Source organism: Benincasa hispida, chromosome 1 (assembly GCF_009727055.1).
Source record: "Benincasa hispida cultivar B227 chromosome 1, ASM972705v1, whole genome shotgun sequence".
Lineage (NCBI taxonomy): Eukaryota > Viridiplantae > Streptophyta > Magnoliopsida > Cucurbitales > Cucurbitaceae > Benincasa > Benincasa hispida.
This window is the reverse complement of record NC_052349.1, coordinates 26,738,222-26,762,995: the sequence shown is the minus strand read 5'-3', so window position 1 is coordinate 26,762,995 and position 24,774 is coordinate 26,738,222. Positions and strand designations below refer to the sequence as shown.

Below are 24,774 nucleotides of genomic sequence, written 5' to 3'. Positions count from 1 at the left end.
TTCTACCTATTGATAGACATGGTTTGCTCAAGGTTATGGGCACGTCTCTATTCATTTCATAATCCAGGATTATGAAGTTTGCAATCAACCTTAACCAATACATCCTCAATTTTGCCCTTAGGATGCGCTAAAAAATGATCTACCAACTGTAGTGTCACTAATGTTGCCCGTGAAGAGAATTGAATCCCAACGAAAGCGTGTGATCACATTCTTTGATTCTTGAAACAAATAAAAAATATAAATAAGCTGGAAAAGTTTAAGAACATACCTTTATCGATCCATAATGGTAACAAAATCTCCTCTTGAATCTTCTTGAAACTAGCTGTCTCCTTCTTGAATTCTTCTAATTCGATAAGAGATTCCTCGTTATGACTTTAGCAAAGATTCGGTTTGTGAGAACCATTTCTTGAAAGAATAGAGGGAATGGGAAGAAGAATTTTCTTAGAACTTTTCTAAGAACATTGGGAAAATTTCTTGAGAGAGTTTCAGAGTAATCTTAGAGATTATTCTTATAGAGAGTAGAGAGTATGTTCTATGAGTAATCTTAGAGATATACACTTTCTACCCTCTACAAGAATAATCTTATGAAAAGAATTTAAAGGATGCATCTACACAAATCTGGAGAATTTCTTGATAGAGTTTCAGAGTAATCTTAGAGATTATTCTTGTAGAGAATAGAGAGTGTGTTCTATAGACCTTTAAGTTATTTCTTGAACATTATCTACCTGTATGTCAACTACATACATGTTCAAGATTTCATGTGATAACATTGGATTTTTTCAGTTAATGGATTTTATTATTGCATAATTAATGATTAATTAATAAATTACGAGGCTTTAGGGCACAAATCCCAACAATTTCTCACTTGCACTAAAGCCGGTGAAAAGCCGATGAGACATGTATCCTAGGACATACTTTATACCCGACATGATCTCCCACTTGCCCTAGCGAATAAGAGACATGTCTAGTAATCCTACACATTCTAGATAACTCTCAAATACTTTAGCCTAGAGAGTTCTTTTATATAAATCAAACCATATTTCATTCAAAGTCATCTTGGTCACTACCATGGTACGTTCTCTCAATATGCTTTACTTTAGACATTGGTGTTTACTAATATCCTTAGTCTTAGTCTTTGTGCCACTATTATCTCATAAAAGTGTGATAGACTAACTCAGAACGAAAACACTTTCAGATCTTTAAGGATATTTTATGGCTACACAAAGTTTTGCTTCACAAGTAGAAACAATCATCTTGTGTACCAACCTCCACCACATAGGATAAATTAGTCTTACTATAGATTTCTCTAAATCTTTGTAAGATCTCGTGTATCTTGTGAAAGATCATAACTTAACACCATACACAAAATTTCTCATTGTCCATAGATACTTTGAGAAAGTTTTTAATTTTGTACTCAATGGTCACACTATGGATATAACCAATTTAACTAACCAACTGAATGTTATATGTTAAATCTCATTAATACATTAATAGTCTCCTACCAAGAGAATATAATTAATCATTTGTCCTCATCACTTGAGATATCTTAGGATACTCTTCCTTAGACTTAACTCCACATTAGAATGATGCATTATCATTCTTTCTAAAGTTCTGCATCAAATATTTCACAAACATTTTGTAAATGTAAGATGCTCGAGACTCACTTAATATTATGTCCCTAATTGGTTAGGTAATCAAAAATTTTATGTCATATTGCAACATTCACAATGAGTAATACGTTATTAACATAAGACATGGGAAACATCCACCTGTTAATTACTCTTTTGTCCACACAAGATCATCAATATTTGTTGAAAGTCACAGGTTATGATAATTCTTATCAAACCTTATATTCAAAGATCTAATTGTTTAATTCATTTCTCAAATGAACATACACCATTTTGCAAACTCTTTACATTTGATCTTTTAAAGTTGAACTCCTTTGTTAGTTTGTGCAGATGCATCCTTTAAATTCTTTTCATAAAAGAATCTAAACATTTATTTTACATATCTTATATGCAATAATGAATCAATGCATAAAGACTCCACTATGGCAACGTGTGCGAAAATTGACCCACAATCTAATTTCTCTTAACATGTTTCATCCTCTACCATGAGTCTTACTTTGAAGATTTGCATCTTCCTATCCACACATAGATGTCTCTTTTGTAGATCTATTCATATCCTATGGGTTTTACCCCATCAAGAAAATCTACAAATCCAAATTGAAGTATATAGACTTTATCTCGAGTTCATGGCTTCGACCAAGCAATCCTTGTCAACATTTCTCAACATGACTTTAAGGAAAATAAGCCTTTAATCTGTAAACCCATATAACTATACTTGACTTCAATTAAGTTATAAGGTTGAGTTATCTCATAACTCTCCTGCTACAATAGAGGTTTATCCTGTTTGATTAGAATTCATTTGACATTCAAATATGATTAAATGGTTATACACTTATTAACTATTTAGTGAATTTACTTGAAACCAAAATATCAACACTATTTAACCTTGGTAAAGGTTTGTAGTCTTGAATTCATCATTTCTTATAAAATTAATATTTGTCATACAAATACATTATTTTATTTAGGATTATATAAAAGACCGTTTTGTTTCTCCTTAAGGACAACCTACACATATGTAGATCTTTGAACATATTTATTTCTCTTCATTTTGTTTCAATATGTGCATCTTAACGTACCCATATTCTGAAATGTTGTAAACTAGTTTACTACACTTCCATAATCCAAAATAATGTGACTATGTCTAACAAAGTATTCATCATTAATGTGACCAAGTCTAACAAAGTCATCTTTCTCCCTTTTAAAGCACAATTTCACTCAAATTGTATCAAATGATTAAAATTGAGATATAATCTCATTTCCTATCGATTAGGTGTAATACTGCAATTTCTGTACTTTTATGATCTGATCATAATATGTCTTGATAGACTTGCCCAATTGGTTTGAATTTTAGTCTAATTTCTTTGAACTCTTCAAAGAAAAGACTTAGTTACATTAGACAATGATACTCATACATTAAATATTCAGCTACCAACTTGCATTTTGATTTGACATTCACCGCTCACGCATTTGTCGTTTTCTATTTGTCATGTTTTCTGCTCAACGCATGGTTCTCTGTGTGAAAAATTGGGCGTCAATCTGATATCTTTCGATGCGTCCACGACTACGGCTTTTGTTTCCTTGGTCAATTTTGCTTCTTTTCATCCTACTCCTGCGTTTAATGATGTTAGATTTTATAATTTTCAGGGTAATATGTTTTGTAAACGCATGGATGCAAAGTATGATTGTCTACATGTATTGTATACCAAGTTAATGCATTTTCTCCCAAATTTTCCTAATTATTCTAAATAAAAATGTACAATAACTTGTATTTCTACAAGTTATCAGCTATCAACCTGAAGTGATTGGTTGGTGTCATTTTATTAATTTGAGATTCAAGTTTAAATGCCACATTTAGATTAATGAGAATTTCCAATTGTGATATATGTTACTAACTTAAGTTGGTTATTTGATGCTATTTAATTTTCTTAAATTAAAATTCAAGTTTAGTTGTATTCGATTAAAAATTGGTAAGCAACCCTCACCCCTGTAGTATTGTTATATGATCCTACAGTTACCAAATGAACTCTCACTCTCCTCTCACTTCTGTTTTCTTTTATATGCAGATAATTTAAAGTAAATCAGTAACTCTTGTCAGCTTGGAGGTTCCAACAGAATTAGGTAGTTGTATTCTTTGAATTCACATAATCTTGTAACAAATCAATCCCCATCAACTAATACCTCAGACCACATAAATCCTCAACTTTCTGATTCTAATTCTCAACTTTCTCTGTTCTACCTTCTCCTACTATCCCAAATTCCTCTCCACTTAACAACATTCGCTCTTCTCAGCCCACTGACCAATTGCCATAGCTGTACCTGTAATATTTTGGAGATAATGCCTTGGTTACTAACATTTCCACAGTATCCGATTAGCATCCAAAGTAAACAAGGTCAAAGTATGGAATTTCAAATAATAAAGTACTTATGGTAAATGTAAGTTCAGTAACTGATGAACCAACTCCTTTTACACAAGCTTCAAAACATTCTAAATGCCAATTAATTACGGAAGATGAATATGGCCGGGCTTTACTTAGACAAGGAACTTGGACTCTAGCTTCTCTTCTGGTTAAAGTTATTATATTAGATGTAAATGGGTGTATTGAATGACAAGACATCTAAAGCGTGGTTTGTAGCCAACGGCTTTCATCAAGAGGAAGAAGTGAATTTCTTTGAAATATTCAGCCCTGTGATTAAAAACCACCGTCATAATAGGTCTTTCCTTGGCTGCTTAGTTTGACGCCTTCCTACTCGGTGATCTACAAGAAAACACAATAATTTGACAGTCTTACTAAACAAGGAAGCAAACACAATATTTGATACTTTATGCAAATGATAAGATATATACAAAACAAAGTATTCATTTGAGGGGTCCGCCCTAATCATAACTATATATTGGTGATAAATCTTAGACCTAAAAATTCGACTATTGAACTCTCATTCTATTGATGTGTATATATATACTACGTATGTACATATCTATATCTATATATATATATATATATACACGTACATTACACGTATGTAATAATTTTGAAACAAGAAATGGTACCATATGACCAAAGTTTCAAAAGATAGATAACGATTAGGCAAAGTTGTCTAAACAAAATTAATTTAAGAGGCAATGGTTATACTTATACTTAAAAAAGAAAAAAAAAAAGAGAAAAAGAAAAAAAATTGGTGGGGGTGGGGGTAATTAGGGATGGAAGCGATTCGGTTCAGTTCGGTTTGGAGGCCAAACCGAATCGAACCGCTTTTATTTATACTGAAACCGAACTGCATCGTTTGTGCAGTTTAAACCGAACTGAACCAAACCGATTCTATTCGGTTTGGTTCGATTTCATGAATCGGTTTCACGAACGGGCGGCGGACGAACGAACACGAAAGAAGAACTCTGGTTCACTGGCACGAACTCTGGTTCACTGGTTCACTGGACGAACGAGCACGAACGAAGAACTCTGGTTCACTGGTTCACTAGACGAACGAGCACAAACGAAGAACTCTGGTTCACTGGTTTACTGGCACGAACTCTGGTTCACTAGCACGAACGAGCACGAAGAACTCTGGTTCACTAGCGGTCTCGAACAAGCACGAACGAAGAACGAAGAAAGAAGAACGATAAAAGAAGTCGTGCGTCCTACATCTGACTCGGACCGACAGCGGCGGCAACAAAAAACCCGAGAAGTTCTAAAGGAAAAAATCGAAAGCAAAAGGAAAGGAAGAAGAGACATCGTGCGGTGTTTACTGATGTAATTGAAAGCAGAACAAAAAATCCTAGAGTCTTTACTGATGTAATTTACTCTTTAGTTTTAAATTTAAGTTATTTATTATTAAATTTTTATATATTTATATTTAAACGGTTCGGTTCAGTTTAGAAAATCGGTTTTCAAGCTTTGAACCGAACCGAATCGTTTAAATTCGGTTTCAACAGTCTAACGAACCGCATCAAACCAAAAAATTCGATTTTACTTATAAATCGGTTCGATTCGATTCGAGCGGTTTTGCTGTCCACCCCAAAGGGTAATACCGGTATTGGGAGGAGAACATTGGGTTGCAATTGCGGCAATCGGGCGAAATTGAAACAGAGCTTCCTTTAGAAGGGTGGTTCGCTTCTATCGTTGTTGGACGAAAAGACAGAATTTCAGTTACTTTCAGACGGTGGGAGCTAGTAATCGCTGCACTGGAAGGCAAAGCCCTACACTACCAGCAGTTCTTTCACTAGTCCCTTCTTTCCAATAGTATGAATCCGACTTCCTCTCTGTTTTATCGATCCGAATTTGTAATGGGTTTCAATCAAAATTTCTTCAAATTGCCTGATCTGATTCATTTACTGCCATATTTAAGCTTTCGATCCCAGAAATTCAACTGGGCACTTTTCCATTTCCATTTTTTTGTTCATGATGGAATTCTCTCGTCTCCCATTGCAATTGTTTCGGGCGTTCAATGTTTAATCTTTTCTATTATTGAAATTGATTTCGATTCATAACATATGGTTCTTCATTTGGAATACGTTGTTCGATAATTTTGGTTTTAGCTCGTGGATCTGAATTTCCGTAATCTATATGCTGATTTCGCCGCTGAAAAATATTTCTACCTCTTGTAGATGGGATGTTTCGAATCAGTGTTAAGAATCCCTATTTGATTTCTTATGCAAGTACGGAGTTTTGGGTGAGATTGTTATGCATTAAAATTTGATGGTGCAGGGGAGTCTGGTATTATATTTTCTCTTTTCCATAACAAGAACATATCAATGGTAGTTGCTTTTGAATTTCAGTAATGTTTTAAGTAGGCTTGGAATGCAAAAGCTTCACAGATTGCTTAAATTTCTAAATTTGAGCTTTATTTTGAATTCTCTTGGAACCAGACTTACATTTTGAGAAAACAATCTGGTATACTGATGGGTTGAAGATATCTAATGGACGGGGAAAAGGGTGAAAGAAAGCTTTAAAAATAATTACTCTTATATGATTTGGATGTTAGTTATGGAGCAGGTTGATGATTTTAGAGAGTTGACGCTTGCGCTGAAATGAAATCTTTCATTGAGTTTCTATTATTTTAATCTAGACTAAAAACGTAATTCACGTCCCTAGAAGTTAATGAAAAACAATTATGAAGTTGAAATCAACTCGCTTATTGTGATTGTCCCGAATAGTTAAATCAAAACTATTCTGGTTAAGAGGGTGAGTATTGCATGATGAAGAGAAAGTCATACTGAATCTTTATATAATTTGTCACTAACCTCATATTTAATTGTTTGTCTGCTTTACATCCCTGTTTTGGTTCTAGAACAATAAGGTTAGGGGTGTGAGGCTAATTTACGATGCAAACATAGTTTCAAGTGGAGCTATGAGCTATCTTTTTATTTGATTTATTTTGATATTCAGGGAAGTTATTTCTACCCTGTTTCTGGAGTTGGAGAATAAACAGACCAGGTTTGAAGTTATGACGTTTGACCCCAAGGGTTAAGAGAAACTAATACCCCAGTAAACTGAAAAGACACAATGTTTTCTTTATTTTATGGCCTCTGGAAGTACCTATTTAGTAAGACAGAGTTTCATGTTCTCATCCTAGGAATTGACAAGGCGGGGAAAACAGTAAACTTCTCTCCTCTAGACTAATTGAGCATGGTTATTTCGTCAGATTTTTCATCTATGCTTTTAGCGTCTTTCTAGACTTACTAACTTCTTTCCATTCACTTATCTCTCTTTCCTATAGACTTTGCTTGAGAAGTTGAAGTCCTTATACTCAAACTTGGAAGGTCTCTCCCCTGATCGGATTGTTCCAACTGTTGGACTCAATATTGGGCGTCTTGAGGTGTTGAATGCAAAGCTTGTCTTCTGGGATCTGGGAGGTCAGGTATGAATATGCAATGAGCAAAGTATTGCTATATGAAATCTTTAATTGCAATGCATGATGTGTTGGTTTGACCTGTTGTCAACCCCATATCTTGTAGTGATATATGTGTCGCCAGATTCTTTTGGTGCTATCTTTCTTTATGAAAATACATTATGTAAAGCCTGAAAGTTTTTACTTGAGTTCAGCAGTACTTCTCTCTTTCATCTGTGAGGGGTTGAGGGTGGGGGTTAAAAAAGGGGATTTCAATATGTTATTTATCTTAGTTCTTTTTTCTCTTTTGACGTTATCGCAGCCTGGCCTTCGGTCTATTTGGGAAAAATATTATGAAGAGGCACATGCGGTGATCTATGTAATTGATGCTGCTTGTCCTTCAAAATTTGAAGATTCCAAATCTGCACTGGGTAGGTGATAATATAAGATGGCCATACCTTAATTGCATCGGTAACAGCAGGGTTCTACTGCTACATGATCTACCAAAACTTGAATATGATGCATTGATATTATTTTGGACTTCTTTCCCAGAGAAAGTTCTTCGACATGAGGATTTGCAAGGAGCTCCACTTTTGGTTTTAGCAAACAAGCAGGTCAGAACCAGGAGTCTGTTGAACTCTTTCACATTTTCTTTTCTGCTAACCTCTTTTCTGGATAAGGACAAGTTTATATAACATGAAACTATGAACCCCCTGCTGCAATATGATGAATAAGTTGTTCATAAATTCGAAAATTATTTATTCAATTATTTGAAGGATAGAAGAAATTAAGTTGTATTGTTGACAATTATGTAGTATTTAATATTTTCTCCTCAAAATCAAAATTATCGTCATATATTGTTCTCTTTACATTTGATTGGGCTGTCACATCATTTGAATACATGGATGTGCAGGATCTTCCGGAAGCAGTATCAGCAGAAGAACTTTCTCGTTATCTCGATCTTAAAAAATTGGACGAAAGAGTCTACATGTTTGAAGCTGTTTCTGGCTATGATGGGTACGTATATGTAGTCAGTTAACTTGAAAATTGGGCTTTTATTATATGCAAACTAATGGGGTTATGGGACGGAGATCAAACCATGACATCTTATCTTTGCTTTATGCCTGTTTATCATCCATGAGTTAGCTTTTGCTTGCAGATAACATGTTAGAAACTGAAAATGTTCATTCTTTTTGTTACAGGATGGGGATAAAGGAAAGTGTTGAATGGTTGGTGGATATAATGGAAAGAAGTAAAAGAACCGAAATATTGAGAGCTCGAGCAGGTGGGGCTGGTCTGGGTTCTATTTAGATCAAATATGAAACAATCATAGTTGGTCTATATTTCTTCCATAAACTTGTGAAAAACCCAGGTTCCATACTAGATCCTACATGCTTTAAAAAGATAGATTTCTCCCCCTACATCTGCATTGCATCACTCTACATACTTGAACTGCGCAAAACTAAGAAAATCAAGCTGGAACACTTTATATTAGCCGCTCGACTTTTGGTACTTATTGTGAATGTTCCTCTCGTTTACAGGTGTTAGAGGCCCCTAATTCATTACATCCTCCTGTCTGAGAGCGTTCACTCGATCTGGCTTCCTGTTATCTAGCTTTACTACAAAATGTAAAGATAATCTTGATTACATGGCTAATTGGTAGCTTTAGAATTTCCACCTGCAAAAGTACAGAATTACGTGTTTGAACCTGGGAATGTTTTCATAGGCATTCTTGGCTGGGAATGTTTTCATAGGCATTCTTGGCTGACCATGTTTCATACAAGTGATTTAAATTTTGTCATCCTTAAGTCGTATAAAGTTGTTACATTTTAAAGTGTTAAACTTATTTATTATCATGATTGGATGAGCTCTGCACAAAGTATCCATAAATAAAAGATATATACTTGCAAAATGACCATATTAAGGTCAGCGACTAAGGGTAACTTAGAACCAAATCAAAATCAAGTCCTATATGTAGGCATCATACAGCACATTATGTTGCCCAGGGGTAAGGTGCAGAACTCGGGCAAAGGAGGGTTGGCTGACCACAACTAACAAAACTAGTAAAACAGGGGGGAAAAAAAACAAAAAGGCTTTGTAAACAAAAAGGAAATTTTATCTTTTCTATGCTGCCAACCAAAACTGTACATTTTATAACGTTGGTATTAGTGCCTTTGGAACTCGTTTCTGTTTCTTTCTTGTTGGTGCAAACCTGTTCCACAGCTTTGGAAGTTAATACTAGGAGATGCCTCAAGTGCTTGAATAACCTGCTGCTTCTGGCTAACATTAGTCTTGTAGAAATAATCCGTACCAAGATGATCTGAGGCATTTGCGTTAGTTCCTTCGGTTTTCGAGGTGCTAAATTGGTTAAAGTAATCCTCAACATCAGGATTGTTATCAAGTGGGATTTCACCAGTTAGAGTTTTAATAGCAAATTCTATACAAGGGTCTGCCAATATTTCCCCAACTGGCAACTCCAGAGTGGATTCTAGCTTCTCAACATCTTTATTTTTTACTTTCCCTACTCGAGTAACAGGAAGTTCTGGAGATGCCACTTTCTCATTAAGCTTGTTTTCTGCTCCTACGTTTCTTCCCTCATTTGGAGTGAAAGCAGTGGAAGTATCAACATTGTTTTGCATCAGTGATGCTTCTGAGCTTATGGATGCATCAAAAACACCTCCCGTAAGTGTTTTAACTGCAAATGCGATGCAAGGATCAGTCAATAAGTCCTCCACGGGCAGTTTAAGAAGAGGGCCTTGTTTTTTCATATCAGCCTTATCTTCAATTTCCACCTCACCTTCATGTTTTTCCAGAACATCCTCTGGAGACAGAAAGGAATTGCATTTCGGCTGCTGCTCATATGCATTCTCAGATTTCATCTTCATAACATTCATAGGCAGAATGGACAAATCAACACAAAAACGTTTTTTTTCACCTGAATCTGGACTTGTGTCAATTTTAGGAGGATCAATTGTGCTCTTAGTTTCATGCTTGACATCAGAATTCTCAAGACATTGAGATGCTGCCCACTTAGTTGTACTGGCTACTTGCTTATCAGGCTCCTCGCGTGCAACTGAACGTGCTTGGCGGCCTGTTTTAACTTCAAGCACTGGTTCAGCTTGGAGCCCTGCAAGTCGTTTTGAAGCACGGCGAGGCAAGTTTATGTTATTAGTTTTCCTTTGTCTCTTTCTGCTCTCATTCTTTGTTGCCTCATTTTCAGCAGTGCAATTGTGTTGAATGGATTTATCTGGAGTCAATACAATTTCAGAAAAATCATTCTTTCCAGCTGATTGCTCAATACCTTTTGCCTCTGTTGGAGTTGAGCAACATAACTTAGCGCCTATCCCCCCTGCAGTAATTTCAAAATTCACATTAGATACAGAATCTTCAATTGGCAGAAGCACTCATCATTCTCATTTCAGTTTTTCAGAAAAATTAAGGAAAGCAAAGCAACTGGAATCTTTAGCTTCATTGTTTAAAAAGCATGAACTCCCACTCTCAACAAACCTCTACTTAACGCAGATATAAGTGACGGAGAAAGGAGAAAATGAGGTGTCTATCAAATTAAGTATGTCACACTAAAGCTGCATGTTAAGAACAATACCACGACTCGAATCAGGTTTCGGAACAGGCATGCTTTCTCCAACACTTGTAGCATTTGGAAACATAGCTTCATCATCCACTATTTCCCTAGGTTCTGATAAGTTCCCACTCCATATAATCTGTCTCCTTGCTTTGCCAATAGCTAGCATCTCTTTCTTAGAGACAGCAGGTGACTAAGAGAGAAGGAAATAAGAAATTTAGTGTTAAGGCAAAAATAATCAAACTTAAGTTTAAAACAATTTTCTTTCTGCATTTTTGGTTTTTAATACTTCAGAAGCAGCGAATGTTTAATGCAATTAGTCAAAGAAACAGAATAATTAAGAAAGAAATTATGTTATTTATTTCTCTCTCTATTTTTATCATGTTTAGGGGCAAGCAACTAAATTGTTTCCGAAACCTTAAAATCTCAAGTCTACAATCTAATTCTTGAAAGATCTGGGAGCGAGAGACATTGCACTAGTGTAACACAACCATAAACTCTTAAATTTCAGATTGCCAAGTAGCTATAATAGTATTTGTGGGTTCCATGCCATCAATTCGGGATCCGTGATTACAGACCATAATTTATGTACATATTCTAGACGAAAAGAATTCACCCAAATTTCAGCCATTGATACAGAGGAGATATTTGATTGCATCATTAGCAAGAAGGGCTCCTCCTTGGAGAGAGAATGGTTAAGGGGCATCACTCCAAAGTATAACATTTATTTTATCAAGTGATAGTTGGACCAACTGATGAACACTGTCATAATCATTTTTAACTTCAAGTACCTTCAGAACACTTGCAGAGATTTCATCATGTTGAAACTCAATGTTGCTGTTTCTCTGGCTCCTTGATTTACGTGCTGATCGGCCCACCTTGCCACTTGTTAGATATCGATGTACATCCCTTATTGAGCGAAGTGCATTTCCAGTTACAGGATCAATGTAAGACTGCAAACAGAAGTTGATTTGTTAATATTATTCATGTTGTTTAGCATGTCACTGACTAGCTTAAGGCACTAAATATATTAGATGAAACAAAGTACATGGTTAGTATATCCAAATTCCAAATGACACAACAAATGGAAACCATATAAGGGAAATAGATGATCAATTACTGAATCTCTTCTTATCCTGTTAGCAGTCGTCGTTACTGTGATTTCTCTGATCCATCCAGGGGATAAATCTTTTGCTATTGTCTTCTTAACTTCCACCTAGATTGCTTGAATAATAGAAGTTTTTAAAGAAATATCAATAAAGTTCATAATAAAAAAGACCATCAAATCGAAAACAAAAATCAGAGTAGAGGATAGATTTTTTGACAGACATTGTTCCTTGGTTCCTCGACAGTTCTGCTCTCTTCAGATTCAGGATGACAGATTGCTGCAGTTTTGAGGTATCTAAACACCTCTGCCCTAGAATTAAATCTCATTTGACTTGAGGGTTCAAAATAATACTGCAACATTAGAATCAGTCACAAAGATCCAACAAATTACTTATCTTAAAATGAACAGCACATAATTGGCCACCATCAGTTATATGATCTTTATTCAGACTTCTTTTGCATATTAACATTCCACATGATAGTGGAATTCATGGTTATCAAATAACTATTTGAATACCAAAAGCAAATAACCGGAAGACATTACTATAGGAAGGATCATGTTATGATGTTAGGACATGAATAGAAGTTACACTAAGATAATGGAAACTTTAGTTGCCTCTTCTGGAGGAAAAATGACACTACAGTTTGGTGCTCCACACAAGACTAAACAGAAAGGACCTAACAAGAGATGAAAATAGTTCATTCACAATGCAAATAGAAACTTTTAAACTGATGGGGAGACTTGGCCAAGGACTACATGGGAGCATCACAACCATTGAAGCCAAAAGAAGGTAAGTCTCTAAAGACAAATCTAAACCGCTGAATAATAAATTTAAATGGATGGATAAAGACAAATTTCATATTATATCGTCTAACCTTCCTTCACCATGCATTTGAAATATGAAGAGGACTCGACTCTAACCGGGGTTTGAACACAAAGACCTCTTGGATCACCTACTCTAATACTATCTTAAATGAACGATGGATCCAAAAACTTAAGCTCCTGAATAATAAATTTAATATTATAGTAATCTAACACATTTACTTAGATTAGAAAGTTATAGGAAAGCTTTAGCTAATTAGTGCAAAATCAGAAGCATACACAAGACCACACTTTCTCCCCAAAAATTAGTCACTTATCTTCTTCCTTTTAACTTACACAACCAAATTTTCTCACCAGAAGTCATAGTTCCTAACAAGCCAAAAAGAAACACATTTTCAAGATTCACAAACAGCACAAGAATCTATACCAGGTGAGCACATGAGAAGAGAAAGCAAATCAAGAGCTAGTTTTAACAGCAATGTCGAACATAAAAGTTACAAACCCAGCTAAAGATCCATGAAATGCAAGAAAAAAACAGAGGAAAAATAAATGAAAACCAATTAAAAGAAAACCAGTACCTTATCCTTTTTGCCACTCTTTCTCACTTTGACCTTCACAGTCCAGCCAGGTGGTAGGCAGTCCTCTGAATTCTGGTTCATCATTCAGCCGGAAACTCAAAGACTTTTCCGGTGAAACCCACCAGCCAATCTCAATAACCCTCTCTCTTTTTCTCTGTTTTGGGTAGCCAAGTTTCTGATTTTAGAGTCAAATCCCTTCAAGAGGACGTTAAAATGGAGGAATCCGACAAAATATTCTTTCAAACCACGTGTTCTGAGAAATACCCTGCGCGGCATATAAACGTGTCGGACCCCATGGATTATCCTCTACATCCCTCCCCTTCAAAATTTTATACGACCCACTTTTCTGGATCTTTCGATTGGTTTTTTGAACCCATTTGCAAGGTGAAAACGCTGATCGTTTTAAATGTACCACCGCTTAAAGTGGAGGAGTATGGTAAGTAGTTGGGAGTAAAACAGAGGATTGAAACCGCTAGAGGTTCCGGTAACGTCTACTGTAACGGGAGATTAGAGGGGAGGCTGTTTCAATGTACCTAATATATTCCTTTTATTGGGAATATCGAAGCTTTAATTAATCTTAGCAATGGAGGTATGTTGAGATTTTAAAAAAGAGCGGGCTGTTTGGATGTCTGCAAACTGTAAAAGTAAAGACTTTTTCTTTTTTCAAAAAGTCAAAGAAAATGCATAGTTTGTTTTGGGTTTTGAACTTCGAACTAATTATAGAACTTTTTTAAATTTTTTCTTTTGATAGTCGACTGAAATTTGATTGGGTTTAATGTCGATCTCATTTAATAAAAATTAACATTTTACTTACACCGTAGAAACTTTTATAAAAATACAAGTTTTCACTCTTGTTAAAAATTTCGACTATTATCTACGTTCTATTATATAATATCAATGGAAGATTTCTATCAATCATCTGTCTTTATAAAAAAAAATTTAATTTTATTATTTTGTGTATTTTTTTTTTTTTTGAAAATTTCCTAAAAATGCTTCTTTTTAAGTTTTTTTATTTTTTATTTTTTTTATTTTTTGGGTGGGTTGAAGCAAGGACCCGCCCAAGGGAAAGCCAAGGCAAAACCTCTTCACTGGAGAAATGGGAGTAAAGAACTTCTGGGATATCTTAGAATCGTGCAAGAAAACTCTCCCACTTCACCGTCTTCAGTAAGTTCTTTCCTTCTATTCTATCATTTTCTTGACAACCAAACAGGGGATTGCATTTGTATTATTTTTCAGTTGCCCTGTTTGAGTTTTTGCCATTTTGAATTGGGGTTCAGGAATAAGAGGTTATGCATCGATCTCTCATGTTGGATAGTTCAGCTTCAAAATGTAAGCAAATCTCATTCTCGTTTGAATAATAACATTTACCTGAGGGGGCTCTTTCACCGCCTTCGAGCTCTCATTGCCTTAAATTGCAGCCTTATTTTCGTTACAGGCATGCTCCTTTTCATCTTCTTCTTTCTTTCTTTTAATCTTCTCGTTAAATCGATAATGGGTACTTATTTTTGTGTTTAATGAACACTTATGGCCTGTAGATGGTTCAATTCCTGGGATTAAACTGTCAACATATAGACGCCGCTTGAACAATGGAAGTGAGGTGGGAATTCTCATAACCCACATTCGTTTTTGCTTTCCCCCCTTTCACTTGAATCTTACTTACCAAAGCTTCAACAAAAACAGGTTGCTCAAAATGATGCAAATCCCCAACAAATATGCTCACTGAAAAGGAACAAGGGTTCTGAGTTCTCTTTAATGATTAAAGAGGCAAAAGCCTTGGGACTGGCGCTTGGCATCCCTTGTCTAGATGGGTAAATTCGTTTGTTCTTTCGAAAACCTTATGATATCTCTAAGTTGTTCAACAGTAAAGAAAAGTATATCACTACATATGCTGTCAGCCATAACAATTTTTAAGTTTTTATTTAGTATTTGGCTAAATGATACAATTTAGAAGGGTTCATTAAATTTTCCAACTATATTTAAAAGTTTGATGAGAAATCAAGACTTGGTCAAAGAATTATTTGGAATACATTTTCAAGTGTTTAATTTTAAAAAATAAGTCTTTTTGAAAGAAATTGGAGTGTTTGACAACCATTCAAAATAGTTTTTCAAGTATATTTTAGTCAGTTTTTATCAAAAATGTTTAAATAAAAATGAATTTTTTAAAAAAACATTTTTTTCTCAAATCAATCCAGATAGGCCCTAATTTAATTAAGGTCTGGTTATCTTGTGGTTTTCTCTATCTTGTAACTGATCTCTTCAACCTTTTATCATATTCTTCTAAATTTAGGCTTGAGGAAGCTGAAGCACAATGTGCATTGCTAAATTCAGAATTATTATGCGTAAGTAGAGGCTTAGTCCATATTTGGTAATCATTTTTTTTTTTTGTTTTTAGTTTTTCAAAATTAAGCCTAAAACACTTTTTCCACTTCTAAATTTCTTACTTTGTTATGTAATTTTTACCATTGTTTTCAAAAATCAAGTTAGCTAAGAATTCAACTCAGAAAGATACAAACCATTGTATGAAAATGAGAGACAAGGGGCTTAATTTTAAAAAATCAAAAACAAAAAATAAAATAGTTCTCAAACTGGGCCTTAGTAATTGTCCTTCAGTGTGCCAGATGCTTATTGTTTCTGTATTTATATTGTCTTGAACATCATTACTATTATTAAGTCATCATTTCCTGATCAGGATGGATGCTTTACTTCAGATTCAGATGCTTTCCTTTTCGGTGCTAGGACAGTATATAGGGACATCTGCCTTGGTAAGTGTCGTACTAAATCATGCTCAGTTTTTATTGAGTTGTTTTAGATTTCAAAATAATGTACTCATTATTCCGTTATTTGTTGTTAAATTAGGAGATAATGGTCATGTACTTTGTTATGAAATGGATGACATCGAAAGACATTTAGGATTCGGAAGGAACTCAATGGTAAATTTCTTGTACTTTTGTTGGTCTGCCTCTACAGTTCAAGCAATGTATATTTTAACAGTGTGGGATGTTTCATTCATCAGATGAATTTTCTTTTTGTATGACCAAATATGTAATCATCATCCACAAATCATTTTGAAAATGGTCTGCAGATTACGTTGGCTCTACTTCTTGGCAGTGACTACTCGCAAGGCGTTTATGGCATGGGACGTGTAGGTTTAAATTCCCTTTTTGCTCAGTTGGATTCCTGTTTATAAGTACAATCCGGTTGCAGCATGTAACCATGTGTCTGCTGTCTTTGTGCCCTTTGTAGGAATCTTCTTGTCAGATTGTTAAAGCAGTAGGAGATAGTGCTGTCCTTCAAAAAATTGCATCTGAGGGACTGTCTTTTGCGAAGAAGGGGAAAAATTCCAAAAAGCAAGGACTTCCTAAGTCTGGTTATAATATTACTATGAACTGTATTTTTCTTTTCTACACATTGAGTTAAATGGATGGTGAAATTTAAACCTTGGATCGAAACTAAATAACAACCAGTTTTTACAGATTGAGCCATCAATAGTGGGCTTAGGAACTTAAATATTGTAGTTTTTAAGAATACTCTGATACAATAGGTCAATCAAGTTTTAATTTTGATTTGGATTATTTTGGTTGCATAGGGGCTGGGCAGTATATGCATAAATGTGATCAGGTTTCAGAAGTAATTGATGCCTATTTGAAACCCAAATGCCACTCAGCTGATTCTGAAGATGTGGCTAGGTGAGCTTGTTGAACTTTTGGAATTACAATATAAATTTTGTTTTAGTTCTGTTCGTCTGTGTTGTAGTAGTATATCTTCTTCTTCTACCTCAACTCTGCACCTGAACTTCCTCATAAGATATGTATATATGTAAATATTAGACCGCCAATTAAGAATGTTTATAAGAGGAGGGGTAAGAAAGGCAATTCCCCCCAGGCAGGAGAGTAGCTGGGAGTAAGCTTCGAAGTGTATGGTTGCAGAGACTGTTGGTACTTAAACTAGGGTTGTTATCTTGATACGACCTTACTTGAACATGATCTATTTTATAGGTTGTATAACTATGTCCTTGAGTTCTAAGCTAGGGTGCTTATCTTCATATTTATAATAGAATAGTAGTTCTTGTGGAGAGCCTGGCCCTCTTGTTAAGGCTGGTTGTTTGTTGGTTTTGTACTGTTAATTTGAAGAACTTTTCCCTGTATTTTGTTGTTCGGAAGTTTAACATCACAGGGTGAGGAAGAATCCTTACAGTATATTACACATTAATGCAGTCATTATTATGGCATATCTGGTGTTAGTACAATGGAATGCATATGCCTTCAACATTTTCTTTCTCTACAGGGTTCTTGTTCAGCACCCATTTCAACGTATCAAACTTCAGAAGATATGCGCCAAACTTTTTGCGTGGCCTCCTGAGAAAACAGGTTCTCTTTTCATTAATCTTTGGAGCTAAATAGATAAAATTATTTGGTTATGTTTAGCTTGTGAATACATCCATGTGTGGTTTAGATGAGTACATTCTCCCAAAGATAGCAGAAAGAGATCTACGGCGATTCGCGAACATTCGGTCTAAAACATCAGAACTTGGTTTCAATATTCCACTTCAAGAAGTAATTCTATTTCTTTAACCATGGATACCTGGTTTAATGTTTTTTTATTCTTCTACTTTTATGAGTTGTCACGAATATGGATACTGGCCATTGGAGAGTCATTATACTGTATCTGTTTGGTTATGTTTTTTTTCTGTTACAGGTACCAGTTAATTGTCCTGTTTCTGGAATTGTCAAGCACCGAAGAGTCCAGGGCAATGACTGCTATGAGGTTTCTTGGAAAAATGTTGATGGACTTGATTCATCTGTTGTGCCAGCAGATCTCTTGCAGACGTATGGAGTTTATTTAAATGGTTATGTTATTTACAAGTATACTGCTTATTTTTTTGCATCTCAGTTTCTTCCATAACATTGAAATATCCAATTCTGATATTGGTTGACTAAAATGTTAAAATACTACTAAGCTAAGACTATTATTTCTCGCCTTGTTTCTTTTTATATGTTCTACAGTGCCTGTCCCGAGATGATTATAGAATTTGAGGAGCAAAGAGCTGAAGGAAGAAAACAAAATAAGCGCACTACTAAAACAAAGAAGACGGAGGCTACTGTTGCTGAAATTGATGAAAGACTTTCAAAACTTACTCTGTTTGCTTGAAATCGAATCTGAAAGCAGGGCAGTTCATAATCTCTCCCATGTTCCCATAGTTTCAAAGACTTCTGCTACTGGTGTTTGAACTGAACGAAGAGCTTTTTGTTGACATTGAAACCAATAATTGTTGATCATGCTCCTAGCAGCAGCACAGAGGAGGATTGAGGTCATCAATCTCTTAAGCCCTTCACCTGCAATGCAAACCCGTAAGGTTTCAAAATTTCAACAGAAAAATAGTCAAAAAGATTGATGTAATTGATTTGAGTGATACAGAAACTGACCAATCACCTGAACATGAGAGAAAGGCAAGAGAGTTGAGATCTTTCTTAGCTACTTTAAAGGTAAATGACTTCCACTGGAAGGCCAATAATGTACCATGTCTGTTTGCAATAGAAGTTTGCATATCTATATTGTAATGAGAGCTTTGCTCACAGAAGGAATAGGATTTAGAATCTGGCTTTTGTAAATGAATCAATTTCACCATTTTTCTCAACAAGATGGGCTGTTTGTGATCTTACCAAACAAGATGGAATGCTGTACACAATGGTCCTTTCACAAAAGAAAAGAAAACCACTAATAATTATATATTTAAAACCAGACTGAACTAAGGTCCTTTGTACACTCAGCTAGAGGGGTTTTCCTCCACTGCTCACCCAAAAAAAATAAAATAAATAAAAAATAAAACTTGAGGAGAAAGAGCTGAAGGAAGAAAACAAAATAAGCGCACTACTAAAACAAAGAAGACGGAGGCTACTGTTGCTTAAATTGATGAAAGACTTCAAACTCTGTTGCTTGAAATCGAATCTGAAAGCAGGGCAGTTCATAATCTTCCCATGTTCCCATAAGTTTCAAAGACTTCTGCTACTGGTGTTGAACTGAACGAAGAGCTTTTTGTTGACATTGAACCAATAATTGTTGATCATGCTCCTAGCAGCAGCACAGAGAGGATTGAGGTCATCAATCTCTTAAGCCCTTCACCTGCAATGCAAACCCGTAAGGTTTCAAAAATTTCAACAGAAAAAATAGTCAAAAGATTGATGTAATTGATTTGAGTGATACAGAAACTGACCAATCACCTGAACATGAGAGAAAGGCAAGAGAGTTGAGATCTTTCTTAGCTACTTTAAAGGGTAAATGACTTCCACTGGAAGGCCAATAATGTACCATGTCTGTTGCAATAGAAGTTGCATATCTATATTGTAATGAGAGCTTTGCTCACAGAAGGAATAGGATTTAGAATCTGGCTTTTGTAAATGAATCAATTTCACCATTTTTCTCAACAAGATGGGCTGTTTGTGATCTTACCAAACAAGATGGAATGCTGTACACAATGGTCCTTTCACAAAAAGAAAAGAAAACCACTAATAATATATATTTAAAACCAGACTGAACTAAGGTCCTTTGTACACTCAGCTAGAGGGGTTTTCCTCCACTGCTCACCCAAAAAAATAAAATAAATAAAAAATAAAACTCATTGATTATCCACTCCAATATGAGTAATTTCTATCACCTGTCAATTCATAGCAAAATTAAATGAGCAAGACAAGACAGCAGTACGAATGAGAGTATGAGAGTAGTTGAGATCAAATCACTGTGTTTTACCTTCCTAACAAGTCCATGGCCATGCTTCTAGCTTGGTAAATTTGATGGCACTTTTTTCCCATATCATCAGCAGAACATGTTGTAGCTTTCACGAACAGAAAGAATTTCTCATATTCATCAAATCTCTCTGACTCACCAACACCTTCAAGGAAGCACTGGAAGCTTTCCCATTTCAACCCCTTGGCCGATGCTTCTTGCAAATGCTGTTCTGTGGATTTACGCTCTGCTCTTCTGGTTACTATTTCTTCTAACCAGACTCCCATTTCTTTGGCTCGTGCAATACATGATAAAGGTATCTAAAAAAACATAACAACGGCAAAAAGAACTAGGGTCACAACAAGTAAAGAGCATTCACGCAGGCTTTCAAGTGAGGACGCTCCATAAGATTTCAAACGGGGGGCAGGACAGGACGATAGATAAAGTTACCTGTGCAAGTTGCGTAATCTTGAAACCAAAACTACTCTCCGCAACACCGGGAACGAGCTTATATAGGTAAGTCACATCCTCAGTTGATTTTGGGCCCGACAAGCTTAGATTTTTGTGTGAAGATATGAGACATTGTATACCCCCGTAGATACTGGGAACTCCTTTGCAATCTTAGCAACTTTAGGATAGTGGGTGACAAATAGGACCAAACATTTCTTCTGCTGGAGAAGATTATGCAAAGCTGCATATGCAATGGCCACACCATCGTGGGCGCTTGCACCTCTCCCAAGTTCGTCAATTATGACCAAGGAACATGATGTGGAATGATGGAGTATACGTGAAGTCTCAGTCATTTCTTCTAAGAAGGTGCTTCTACCTTGTTGAATATTGTCAGAAGCACTCATTCTAGTTATATACCGTCCAGAACATGAAGTTTCGTAGAGAATGCCCCGACCTACATGGATCAGAAAAAATATTTATAGGTAAATCTGAAAGAAATGTGCAATTGAGGAAAAGAAAGAAAGGAATAAACTAATGTATTGAAACTTCACGTTGCAAGAAAGTAAACGAGACCATCGTACATTCGTTCTGTTAAACCAACGATTGAAGGAATCTACTTTGATGCATTGATGTTTAAAGTATATATTGATTCGATGGAAAATTTTAGGAGTTTAATTATAAGTTTCACATGATATTAGTCTAACGAAATCTAGAAGTAAGTGTTAAATTAATGCACCTACAAAATTTCATATTTAAATTTATATCATCATTAGTTCAGGGTTTTAATTGATTCAACTTTCAATGTGTAGGAATATAAATTGGCATTTGCATTTTTTTAGAAGTCATTGTCTATTGTAAACGAATTTTAATATTTTTGATTATATGAGCCATGTTTTTTTAAAGTTCAAGACATAATAAAGCGCAATAGTCATCTGGGGCTTAAGTGCAAGGTGCAGAAAAAAGTGTGGACTTTTTTTTGTGAGGCGCACTATATATAAAAGTGTTGCATTAAAAAGAGAAAGCATGGTCCAAGTGGAAATATGGGGAAAAAAAGCCTCAAACACAATAAATTTTGCATTTAGGCTTAGTAAACTTGATTCTTTTAGTTAATAACGAAGGAAAACTCATAATTATTACTATTTTTTTTAAATAATAAAAAAAACCTAGGGTCAAAGCTGTGAACCTTGCGACTTCACAAAACACGTGCCTTATTTTGTGAACCTTGCGTTTTCAAGGCGAGGCACCAAACCTACGCCTTGAGCCTAAGCGTACGCCTGAGAGAGCTTTAAAACACTGTATATGAGATATAAAATTTAACTTCAAATCAAATAAATTTGATAGTTTAAAAAATACTGAATATGTCAACCCAGACTAGATTCCAATTATAGTTTACTAACTCTAACTTTTTCAAAAAAAAATATAACCAAAGTTACAATTTAACTATAAAAAATTTACTCCAACAAAAGTGGGGTTATAATTTTCAACTTTTGACCTCTGATAAAAATAGAAATAAATGTTAAGAGTTTTCATCCTCTTGAAAATATCCTACAAACGATGAGCTCCACTGGGTGCATAAATAACACTACTCTGGCCAGTCTTCTTCAAAATATTCTCCTCTTCCATTTTTTCCCTTGCAGTTACAGCCTCTGGCCAGTGCTCAACTGATGCATACATATTCGACAAGCTCACGTGGATTCCACCTTCATTTGATCTCAATTTGCTTGCCCTCTCAACTATTTCTCGTGCTCTCTTGAAATCACCTCTTAACTTGCAACCACCCAACAACGCTCCCCATATTGCAACATCAGCCTCAAATGGCATCTTCTCTACTAGATGCAGTGCTTCCTCTAGCCACCCGTTTCGACTGAGCAAATCAACGATACAACCGTAATGTTCAATTCTCGGTCTAATCCCATATTCCTTCTCCATCATATCAAATATGGTCTGACCTTCTTCCACCATCCCTCCATGGCTGCAAGCAAACAAAGCTCCAAGAAAGGTGAAGTTGTTTGGCTTCAGGCCCTCTTTTTGCATCAAAGAGAATAATTTAAGAGCATCTTGAGCCTTTCCATGGAGGGCAAGTGATTTCAGCATAACATTCCAAAAATACACATCTTTCTTTCCAATTTTGATGAAAAGAATAAAAGCTCTGTCGACGTCTCCACATTTTGCATACATTTCAATCAAAGCAGTCGCAGCAATAACTCCAAGTTGAGAGAAATCATCAATCAAGTAGTGTATCCACTTACCAAACTCTAGATCAACCAAATGAGAACAAGCTGAGAAAACAGATACAAAAGTATATCCATCAGGAATTATACCTTCTGCTAGCATTTGGATAAAGAGATCCAGTGCTTCCTGAAATTCCCCATTTTGAACGTAGCTAGAAATCATGGAATTCCAGGACACCACATTTCTTTGAGGCATTTTATCAAAGAACATTCTTGCTGTAACAAGGTCTCCAGCTTTGGCATAAGCCCCAATCATTGAAGTCCAAGACACGACATTCTTCTCTGCCATTTGTTCAAATAACTCTCTTGCTTTCATTACCTCTCCTACCTTAATATAACCAGAAATCATTGTATTCCATGACACGGTATCTCGATCTTCCATTGTATCAAACAACTTCCGTGCACCATCAACATCCCCAGTACTCGTATACCTTGAGATCATTCGGTTCCATACTTCAACAGATCTAACACACATTTCATCGAACACCTTGCGAGCATCAGAAGCCACCCCATCAGTAACATCCCCAGGTCCAGAAAATTCTGAAATTTTCACATATAAATTAAAAAGCGCAACAGAAACTGAACAATTCAACGAAAATCCAGACTTGAGAATCCGACAATGCACTTTTTTTCCATCCCAGAACCAACCCAAATCAGCACACGAGTTTAGCACAAATCGGTAGGTGGAATTATGGGGTTTGAGTCCTCTTTGAAGCAAACCGCCATACAAGGACACGGATTGCTCAACAGGGCCATTGAAAGCATAACCCCTGATCATTGCGTTCCAGAATTGAATTTCGGTTTTGAAAATGGGATTGAGATGAGAAAACACGAGACTTGCGTAGTCCATGTTCCCAAACTCGGTGGTTCGTCGAAGAAAGCTGGGGGAAACATGGATGTTTTGGTGAATGGATGTGGTTAAGAGGAGAGCGTGGATTTGTTTGAGCTGCGCAAAGTTGCATCTTGGTAATAGCTCTGAAATTTTGGACTCCAAGTTCATAGCCATTCATCATTTATAACTGCTGTAGTGTAACAGCTCGTCTTCTACGGCTATTAAAAATAAAACATGACCATGAAGAGTTCGTGCGGGTCCTCCTGTTCGTGCTCGAGAGAAATAAAGTGATGTACGTAGAGGAATGATATGGAATTGTTAGGTCATTGGTGGGTGGAGCAATTATTGATAGAAATTGGAAAGACAATGGATGGGGTGTTATCTAAAAACGGTTTTTTTGTATGGATGGTCTCATTTGGGAGACCCAAATGAAAAATAGCCAAATGTAGAAAAACTAATGGAGAGTGTGTCATCCACGTGTGATTTTACCCCTTCGTTTCTGAGATGCACCCCATGTGCCTACCAACTCGAAAGGAACTCGATCCTCGATGGCGTGTTACTCGTTCCTCGTTGGCTCGTCATACGATCCTCGATGTACAGTCACTCAATACTCGGATGCATGGTCACTCGATACGTATGAAATCAACACGTGTATACTTGATCATAGCCACGTCATACTCGATATTTGATTAATGTATACTCGATCATTTTGAATTGTCCGTGCCCATCGGAGGACCTGCTCTGTAGTTAAAGCTCATGTATGAACATATACAAATTGAAAAATTTTCTGACAATTTTCATTATTCTTTCAAATCAAGTTATTGAAATGTGAAGTAATTTTTTTATTAACTAAGAACAAACAAAATTGAAATACAAAAGAGAAAATCGAGCTCACTTTCCCTCCAAAAAATCCACTTCACAAAACCTATTTTTCTTGACAGAGATCAAATTATAAAGACATTCAGATTATTTCACTATATTGTCTCACACCTCAAGTAA

General features: G+C 35.7%; 4 protein-coding genes across 9 annotated transcripts; 2 read left to right on the top strand and 2 right to left on the bottom strand.

The window, feature by feature from the left end:
• Positions 1-5,663: 5,663 nt before the first annotated feature.
• LOC120080158 (ADP-ribosylation factor-related protein 1) lies at positions 5,664-9,293 on the top strand. 3 transcript variants are annotated; one of them, XR_005482442.1, is made up of 9 exons: positions 5,664-5,863; positions 6,229-6,337; positions 7,010-7,219; positions 7,341-7,481; positions 7,774-7,882; positions 8,004-8,065; positions 8,365-8,468; positions 8,654-8,823; positions 8,993-9,293. XR_005482442.1 is itself a non-coding variant. In XM_039034830.1 (8 exons), the coding sequence occupies exons 2-8, from the start codon at positions 7,127-7,129 to the stop codon at positions 9,007-9,009; spliced, it is 609 nt and encodes a 202-aa protein (XP_038890758.1). In that variant the 5' UTR covers positions 5,667-5,863; positions 7,010-7,126; the 3' UTR covers positions 9,010-9,293. The 3 variants fall into 3 exon arrangements, 1 of the variants encoding a protein (XP_038890758.1); XR_005482438.1 differs by lacking the exon at positions 6,229-6,337 and having other exon boundaries at positions 5,665-5,863; XM_039034830.1 differs by lacking the exon at positions 6,229-6,337 and having other exon boundaries at positions 5,667-5,863; positions 8,654-8,736.
• A 95-nt stretch (positions 9,294-9,388) lies between these two features.
• On the bottom strand, positions 9,389-14,349 carry LOC120079861 (methyl-CpG-binding domain-containing protein 13). Of its 4 annotated transcripts, none has more exons than XM_039034333.1 (6): positions 13,543-14,349; positions 12,364-12,492; positions 12,155-12,250; positions 11,826-11,987; positions 11,056-11,227; positions 9,389-10,800 (listed from the first exon to the last, which is right to left on the bottom strand). In XM_039034333.1, exons 1-6 carry the CDS (start codon positions 13,624-13,626, stop codon positions 9,617-9,619), a joined length of 1,827 nt encoding a protein of 608 aa, XP_038890261.1. In that variant the 5' UTR covers positions 13,627-14,349; the 3' UTR covers positions 9,389-9,616. The 4 variants fall into 4 exon arrangements, with proteins under 4 accessions (XP_038890261.1, XP_038890319.1, XP_038890477.1 ...); XM_039034391.1 differs by having other exon boundaries at positions 9,390-10,800; positions 12,364-12,472; positions 13,543-14,347; XM_039034470.1 differs by lacking the exon at positions 12,364-12,492 and having other exon boundaries at positions 9,391-10,800; positions 13,543-14,347.
• A 200-nt stretch (positions 14,350-14,549) lies between these two features.
• LOC120080283 (single-strand DNA endonuclease 1) lies at positions 14,550-19,964 on the top strand. The gene is given in 17 exon segments (XM_039034946.1): positions 14,550-14,706; positions 14,820-14,977; positions 15,078-15,139; positions 15,223-15,350; positions 15,830-15,881; positions 16,232-16,304; positions 16,399-16,472; positions 16,625-16,684; positions 16,786-16,909; positions 17,129-17,228; positions 17,827-17,909; positions 17,995-18,095; positions 18,238-18,368; positions 18,546-18,681; positions 18,683-18,754; positions 19,539-19,691; positions 19,694-19,964. Coding segments are annotated over 17 exon segments (1,704 nt in total). The 5' UTR covers positions 14,550-14,638; the 3' UTR covers positions 19,823-19,964.
• Positions 19,965-22,062: 2,098 nt separating this feature from the next.
• On the bottom strand, positions 22,063-24,125 carry LOC120080068 (pentatricopeptide repeat-containing protein At3g29230-like). Its single transcript, XM_039034657.1, has one exon. It carries the CDS (start codon positions 23,947-23,949, stop codon positions 22,258-22,260), a length of 1,692 nt encoding a protein of 563 aa, XP_038890585.1. The 5' UTR covers positions 23,950-24,125; the 3' UTR covers positions 22,063-22,257.
• Between the last annotated feature and the right edge of the window lie 649 nt (positions 24,126-24,774).